The sequence below is a fragment of the Lithobates pipiens genome, unplaced genomic scaffold (genome assembly GCF_037356315.1).
Source record: "Lithobates pipiens isolate NorthernLeopardFrog02 unplaced genomic scaffold, aLitPip1_a1.2 Scaffold_18, whole genome shotgun sequence".
Lineage (NCBI taxonomy): Eukaryota > Metazoa > Chordata > Amphibia > Anura > Ranidae > Lithobates > Lithobates pipiens.
In genome coordinates, this window is record NW_027507758.1 from 333,113,307 (window position 1) to 333,121,829 (window position 8,523).

At 42.1% G+C, this 8,523-nt stretch overlaps 1 protein-coding gene across 2 annotated transcripts in view; it reads left to right on the forward strand.

Annotated features, from left to right (window-relative positions):
- Window positions 1-1,975: 1,975 nt before the first annotated feature.
- Window positions 1,976-8,523, forward strand: part of HMGN3 (high mobility group nucleosomal binding domain 3) — a 19,662-nt gene continuing 13,114 nt past the window's right edge. Inside the window, exon 1 of one of the 2 annotated variants that reach the window (XM_077487343.1) lies at window positions 1,976-2,174. In XM_077487343.1, the coding sequence (XP_077343469.1) occupies window positions 2,160-2,174 (15 nt within the window). In that variant the 5' untranslated portion in view covers window positions 1,976-2,159. The remainder of the gene's footprint in view (window positions 2,175-8,523) is intronic. The other variant, XM_077487344.1, reaches the window with a different exon arrangement.

The following is an 8,523-nucleotide window of genomic DNA, read 5'->3' on the forward strand; positions in this document are numbered from 1 at the left end:
TATTGGTGACTGATCCTTTGGCCTCACTTGCCCACCTCATTTAAAGTGACACTAAAGGTTAATTTAAAAAAATGGGGGGGTGGCCTTGCAAGCACGCTCCCAGAGTTAAGCATTTGGCGTAGACCATGTAATGGCAGCCACATCACTGGTGGATATGATTGACAGCAGCAGGAGCAAATGGCTGCGCTTCTACCAATCTATCCAACAAACAGCCGAGGACCCCTTAGCAGAGAGACGGCACGTCCCGTGGGACAAGTTTGAGAGTTCAGGCAAGTAAAATTCGTGGGGGGGGGGAGACTGGTCACTGGCAGGCGTTTTTTTTAAGGTGAAAAAACACAAGCACGAGTCCCAAAAACCCCTCTTTTTCATAACGTCGTTTTAGAGGCGCTTTTTGGCCACTAGCGGGCTCTTTTAACCCCCGCTAGTGGCCGAAAAAAGCTCAAAATGGCCCTGTGTTGCGATGCTTTTGAAAGATGCTGCTTGCAGGCCTTTTTTTCCCCAAGTCCCGCAAGTACACTGCCCCAGTATGAAAGCACTCAGAATTTTACACTAGGGAGGCAGTTTTTCAGGGGTTCTTTACAGGCGATTTAGCATTAAAACTACCTGAGTGTGAAAGGGGTCCAAAAGACGTTTAGCATTTCTGTATGCCAGCACTAGGGTTGTCTGTTTGATTCTCAAACACAATGCTGCCTGCACAAAGTTTGCATTTTCTCCCTGGGTTTCCTCCTATACTCTGAAGACATGCTGGTAGGGTAATTGTCTCCCGTCTAAATTGGTCCCAGTAGGTGTATGTATGAAGGTGAAATAGGGATCTTAGTGTGTATGCTCCTTTTAGTCATGGACTAACGTGAATGTATAAGTGATAGATATATATATATATATATATATATATATATATATACACACACACACACACACACACATACACACGACCTGTAAATTGTCATAGATACCTGTATTCTATAATAAGCCTTGTGCATGAGACCATAGGCTGATGACACAGGCGATTCTAACAACAAATCGCCAAAGGCTGCCTGTGTCTCCCTATGGAATCGCTCCCTTTGTAGACACACAAGATTTTGCTAGCCAGAATAATGCTAATCTTGCTGCCTCAGCCACAGAGAGAAGAAATCTATAGGAATAAAACAGGCAGGCCTATTTGTGATCAGGTTAATTATGGCAAATTGTCACTATTAGAGTTCCCCACATGTCACCTGCCATAGAAAGCATAGGGGGGCACTAATATTCCACCCACAAGCATTTACCCCCCCCCCCCAGCAAAGCTGTTTAAACTGGCTGCCATTCAGCGCCAATTGAGTTGCCAGTGCCCCCCTCCCTATACAGTTCCTCTCAGAAGCTCCTACTCATTATACAGCCACACTTTCCAGTCAGGAGCCGTGTAAAGCAGCCATATGGTATACAGGTCATACGGACTACACTAAAATGATTCCTTATTAAGCCTATCCCTAACGTGGTCCTGACAATACGGCACCATTCCGCTGACCTTGAGGCAGCACAACCTCTATTGTGAAAGAGCCGCACACAAGCCTACAACTCTGCCGGCTTCCTCTTTGTTGTAGTAAAATGGCGCCTCGTGACACCCGAGGAACATCCAGCGCTCTCTCCACACATTTCAAAAATAAACAGCCAACGGCGCCGAGAGGCGGAGCTAGCGCCACAAACCAACGGCTACCTAGAAAAATCAACCGCCGCGGCTAGCAGCCGACGTCACCGCGAACGACGCCCACTGGGCCTCTCTTTTGAACCACGGAAGCCGAGCCCCTCTCCCTCCTTCCTATAGGTCCAAAAGGCAGGTCTGGGCGGAGAAACGGGAAGAGGCGTGCCTGTAGTAAATCACACACTGTCATATTTGTGCACGGCCACGCCCAACTCGGCCGAGGGTGTAGGTGGTCCGCTTTTGGAGTGGGCGTGACTCGCAGAATTTGTAAACTAGCTTCGTCCAATCAGGGAGCCGTAGCGCTGTGCGAGCCAGGATTGGAGGTGGAGAGGAGGGAGACTAGTTGTGCGGAAAGCGGTTGTGAGGCTCCAGTCACTGCGCTTCCTCTCGAGCACTAGCGATCGCCAGAGTCCTCCTCTTCTTCTTCTTCCACCACATCAGTTCCAGGGCGAGGCCTTCACCCCCGACATCATCATCAATCATGCCTAAGAGAAAGGTGAGCCTTGTGTTCAATACGTGTCCGATCTGACGTCCCCCTCCCTCTCCTGTGTGTCGCGGTGTGCTCTCCCCCATTGTCTGCAGGTGGTGCCCACCTTGCTGCACCCCCCGATCATCACTATGTCTGATCGGGCACATCTCCCTAATCATTCGGCTGCTGGATGTAGGGGAGGGGTCCCCGATCCTCCTCCACATCCCCCCCCACCCCCCATCATTGGCCATGTTCAATGACGACTCACGGAAAGAGTAGAGAAGTGTGACGTCCTAGATCCTGGAGCTGCCTAGGCTGGTGTCATGGTGGGATCTAGAGGGCCTCTGCTGGCCCCGGCCCTGCCATCGTCCCCGCATTCCTCTAAACTTCTCAGCCAGTGCCATTCCTCAACCCACAGCGACAACTTGGCCGTCTTCTGAGAACTTTACATGGGCAGAACGATGAGAAAATGGGGCGAGTGTACAATGTGGGGGGGGGGGGGTGGGCACACGACTGCCTCCATATGTCATGGTTAGGACCGATCTTCCTGATGGACACCAGATCTTGTTGTTTGTAGTGCTATCGGTAGGGATGTCTAGGAATATCACTGATGGTGGCCATACCTGGAATGATCTGCTCAAAAAAAATTCTTCAACATCAGATTTATTTATTAGCTAAGATACAAATGATCGAAATGATTCCCAGATCGTAGGAAAGTAGATAATACGATAGGATCGTTAAGTGTGTACGTCAATCTTAGGACCGTATTTCAAATCGGACGTGAAAATCCTATCAGGTTGTAAGCTCCTTGAGGGTAGGGACCGATTTGAATATATATGTAAATCGACGGCTCTATATAAGTACGGTACCTGAAATAATAATATCAAAATAACAATCCTATTCATAAAAACAATAAAAAAGTTAACCTTTAAAAAAAAAATTACAATCCTATATAAATTTGGTCGTAATTGAAGTTCCCATTGAACGAAAACCACAAATAGCTCACACGATTGTGCCATCGATTGTTTAGATTCTCAAAAAACAAAGCATGTTGGATCAGGTACTTTAGATCGCATGTTGCTGCTGGCACGCTAATGATGCCAAATTTGATTCAAAGATCAGCACACATTTGTGTTCGTTTTTCGACTCATCTATGGCCTGCTTTACTTGTCTGATCAAAAAAATTGTTTGATGCACCATACTGTTAGTTTTTTATTTGCTTTCAAAACGATCAAATGTTCCATCCAAACCAATGAGAATGATGTTCAGTTAAATTGATCGGCTTGGCCTGAAATTGATTGAGGACACAGAACGTGTCTTTTTGATCATTAATAGAGCTGATCATATTATCTGAAGAATAGTTTGTTCTGATTGCAGCGTGTGCCACCTCCATTAGATGAACACTTGACCTGTGTAGTTGTGGTTTCTGATCATCAAAATACTTTCAGGGGGAATTCACTAAGGCTGGGGCTGGTTGTGCATCACAACCAGTCAGCTTCTAGCTTTTGTTTTCAAAAGCATAACTGAGGTTGAAGCTAGAAGCTGATTGGTTACAATGTACAGCTCCAGTTTTACTAAATCCCTCCTTTGTATAGACCTAACAAAACACAAAGACCAAAGCAAATTGAGATATGTAAAGAGTGCCATGGGACATAATGTGAAAAAGTGCAGACAAAGCTAAACATACAGGAATTGAGAGTTTCAGTATTTTTCTGCCTAGGACTTTTTTTTTTTTTTTTTATCAATGGAAAGAGTTGAGTTCTCCTCTGTTGTTGTTGTAAGAAGAGTAACCGTTTGGCGCAAAGCTGCTGGCACGTGTGCTTGTAGAGCAGCGAGATGTTCCCTATTGTTGACCCAACTCTTTGAACCCCTGGTGGAAATGTCTGTCAACCTTCTCATTTTTATTTTTTTTCACGTAAATTTTAACTTTTGTATTTTTCAAATTATTTATTTTTATGTAGTTTTTAGGCTTTTAGTTACAGCCAATTATTTTCTATTGTGTAAGGATTTTAAAGCCAAGCCTTAGTGTATTAATGAAAACGCTGGAAGTATTTGGCCTAATTTTCTTTTCCCCTACATATGCGCATGATCAAGAGCTATTTTTGCCTATGCACATATGAACATGTAAAGACTAAAAAACAAACTGATCATAATGGGTCTTATTTGGCTTTTTTAAATTTTTTTTTAGTATTAAGCGATATGTGAATGTAATGTATAATTTACATATTTAGGATGCTTGTCCACAAAGATGTATAAAATGAATGCCCCGCCCTATTAGATTGTAAGCTCTTATGAGCAGAGCTCTCTTGTATTTTATTGTATTGTAACTGCATTGATTCCCTTTTATATTGTAAAGCGCTGCGCTAACTGTTCGCACTCTATAAATCTTGTATAATAATATTAATTTAGCTCATGCAGAGTTTGCTTTTGTCCATTACAAAAGATTTAAGTTAACCACACACGTCACAATCCCCCTTTAGATATACTAACAAGAATTTTATTGCAAAGGCCATTGATCTAAAGTTTTTTTTTTTGTTTGTTTGTTTTGTTTTTCTTTTATATTTTGGGCAGATGTGCATATTTTAAACTGGTATGATGGCCATACACATAACAGGCTAATGGGATGATTATTAACAGAATTGTGAAATCTGAGTCTATGAGTTTTAGAAAAGACATGTACTGCACTGTTATTCATTTTTGGAAAATCAATGAATTTCATTGAAATTATTCTGATCAGGCTGTAGGGAAATTGTGGGAAAGCAGATGGATCAAAATGATAAGTGTATGATGGATCAACTGGTCCTCTGATCATTTATTATATATTTTTTTTTCCTTCTAGGCAGTAAATCGATCAACAGTAAGATTGAATCTAAGGGCTCATGTACACAACAGCTTCTAAACCTGAGTTTAGGAGCTTTTGGCGTTCTTTTTTTTGTTTTTTGCCATAGCTACTCCATAAAAGCCTATGTGTCAATGCACACACATATTTTTTTTTTTTTATTTTTTTTTTATTTTTTACAAGAGCTTAGAAGCTGCTGTGGTTAGGGGAGGTTGAACTTCCCTCTCTTTAACGTGGAAGAATCACATTCAGGATAGGAATGCGCTGGCAGCAAAATTGCAGCGGCGTTATGCGGTTTCCGACGGTCAATGTGTACATGAGCCCTAATATTGCTCTGTTCCAAACTTCTTTCTCTTTTATTTATTTTAGCAAATATTTTATTTTTATGTTTTCGTTAACGGCCTTATACTTCCAGTTAATGGATGCCTACAGCCTCTTAGGTTATATATATCGCACCTCCAAGAGGCTATGCAATTAAAGTGACAATTTTTTCTTTCTGCACATGCGTGGGATCAAATGAGCATCATAAATGGGCCAACTGTATAATGGAGGTAGAGACAGCCAGGTCCCCATTCAAGATGGTGACGTGGGATGTGCATTAAGAACAGAACAAATCAGGATTTGGTGGGCTTGTTAGTGATTACACCCCTTTCACACTGAGGCGGTTTTCACAAAGGTGTTTTAGCGCTAAAAATAGCTCCTGTAAAGCACCTGAAAACTGCCTCTCTTGAAAACCCAAGTGCTTTCGCACTGGGGCAGTGCTCTTGCGGGATCGGGAAAAAAGTCCTGCAAGCAGCATCTTTGGGGCGGTGTATACAGCGCTCCTAAACTGCCCCTGCCCAATGGAATGAATGGGCAGTAATTCCGAAGTGCGGCAACACGGGATAGATGGCGGCCTCCGTGATTTTTCTTTTAAAGTGACACTAAAGTCTCAGGTTTTTTTATTTAAAAATAACAAACATGTTATACTTGCATCCTCTGTGTAGTGGTTTTGCACAGAGCTACCCAGATCCTCCACTTCTCAGGTCCTTCTTCTGTGCTCCTGGCGCCCCCACAGCAAGCAGCTTGCTATGGGGGCACCTGAGCCGCTGCTCTGTGTGTCCATTCAGACACGGAGCCGCTGTTCGAAGATGCTGAGCATGCCCGGAAGTTAGTGTTTTGTAGCAGCACTTTGCAGTAGCAGCTATCATACAGTAAAAGCAGTCTAAGGGGGTTATTTACGAAAGGAAAATCCACTTTGCACTACAAGTGCACTTGGAAGTAAAGTCGCTGTAGATCTGAGGGGGACATGCAAGGAAAATAAAAAACGGCATTTTAGCTTGCACATGATTTGGATGATTAAATCAGCAAAGCTTCCCTTCATTTCAGATCTACCCCTTAGATTTAGAGCGACTGCACTTCCAAGTGCACTTGCAGTGCAAAGTGGATTTTTCTTTCTTAAATAACCCCCTAAGGGTCCATGCACACTGACTTAAAGAATGGGCATATTGTATCCTAATTTAGAGGCAGAAAAAAAAAAACCTTCTAGTTTGCATTTTTGAGAGGAGTTTTCTAGCAAAAATAAAATGTTAAATGGGTTTTATTTTTCTGCCAAAAGAACTGGCTTTTTTTTTAAGCCCAGCATCCATATAGACCCTACACCTTAACGTAAGGTAGAATGTTTGTGTATGATCCAATAGTCTGATGGCTCCATCTACAAGAATTCTGCTTAAGGAGGGTTGAAAAAAGTTGTACTGAAAGCTCCCATTCACATCTCAGTGTTTTGTAGCTTAAAGCTCATGCTTCTAAATTGTTCTTTATCACATTTGAGCATTCAGGCTCCTGTAGCTCAAAGTCTGAAGATCAAAAGGGTACATGAACCACTACTGACGTAGAATGGGGTGGTTTTGACTCCATTGGCTTCACCGGAAGGGAGTCTAAATTGCGTATTTTTATTTTTTTATTTTTTTTAAGCACTCATAAGTCTGTAGTGCCAAAAACCCATAATCCTGCCCAAAATATGTTCTTGTATGGCACTTCACTCTTTTATAAATACTCAAGTGTGCAAAGTTCCATCTGGCATGGTTCCTCATTGAGGAACATTGTAAATCCTAAGCTGACCGATTGATTGCTTCAGTGGTCAGTGTGTTCAAGGCCATCTGTAGGAACTAGATTGTTGGCCAATTGGCAGCTCCATTTTATGGGTACCCATAAGGTGCCCACAGGCTTTAAAGAAAAAAATCCCCAAATAGGCCATTTACATTGAATCAGTGAATGTAAGTTTTTTTTTTTTTTTTTTTTTTTTTTTTTTGTTATAGACCATCCCTACTGCCTGATGGACAAATCTGTTTGGTAAAATAATCCACTGCCCAGGGTTGATTTTCCTAACTGATCGCTATTGTTTTGCCATGTGACAGGGTGTACTATAGTAGTTTTGTTTTTTTGTGTTTAAATCACGCTCTCACCTTGACTAAGCATTTGTACATCGTTTTCCCCTTTTTACAAATTGTAGGGGTAAGGTCAATCGGACCCTCACAAACGTGGGGAAAGGTTTAATTTGCCAATTCACTAAAAAGAAGTTATGATTAAATTGGTTCAGGTATATTCCTTTTTGCTTTTTAAAACAGTCTGTCCAAACAATGGTAGACCGCTCTGGACTTTTCTAGCTACTACATGTGATTGTTCGCTGTATACCATGTTCTTTTCATTGCTTTGTTGACCTGTAACATTTTCAGCATATGCAAAAAGAATAGCTGGCTGCTAGGTTCTTCACTGCAGCGTGAGATTCTTTACTGTTTGCTGACACTTTGGTCTCCAGAGTAAAACTCTCCCATCCCCAAAAATGCTGGACAGTTCAGCCAGTGTGACCTGCTATTTGTTTTATTCCTGCTGTCACTGTAACCCAGACACGTGTATCAGGATTATGTTTTCATAGTAAAATGTGTATAGCCGCTGGTTTGTTGGTTATTTAGAGAATACTTGAATTTTTAGAATTTAACATCTAGCCTGGGTTCAAACTGGAGAAAACCGCATCCAATTGGCATAAGTGTGAACCCAGTCTTAGAAATTAAACTAAACAATTAGGGATTTTTTTTTCTTTACGTGGTCATTCACGTATTCCTCACTTTTTTTTTATTATATATATTTAAAGTGTAACTAAGCTAAAAACAAACCATTTAATATATTGCAGCGTTCCAATGCTTAGATGAGGTGTTCGAACTGGTTTCTTTTTTTTTCAAGGTCCTTCTGCTTTAGGCTGGGTTCACACTGAAATCGGACGCGGTACACGGCAGGAGTCCAGCGCGTCCCTGTTCTCCGTTTCAGGGACAAATATTTGGCTGAATTCAGACCTGAAGCGGAGCCAAAGACGTACAGCACTCCTCTGCAAGCCGACTGGCATTCGCCACGGAGATGTGTGAACCGGCTCCATAGAGAGCCAGTCACAATCTCCTATCATGTGAATTGCCCCGCATTCCAATTTGCACTAGTGTGAACCTAGCCTTAAATTGATTGTAAAGGATCATCTTGCAAAACATGTCAGTATAGATATATATATAT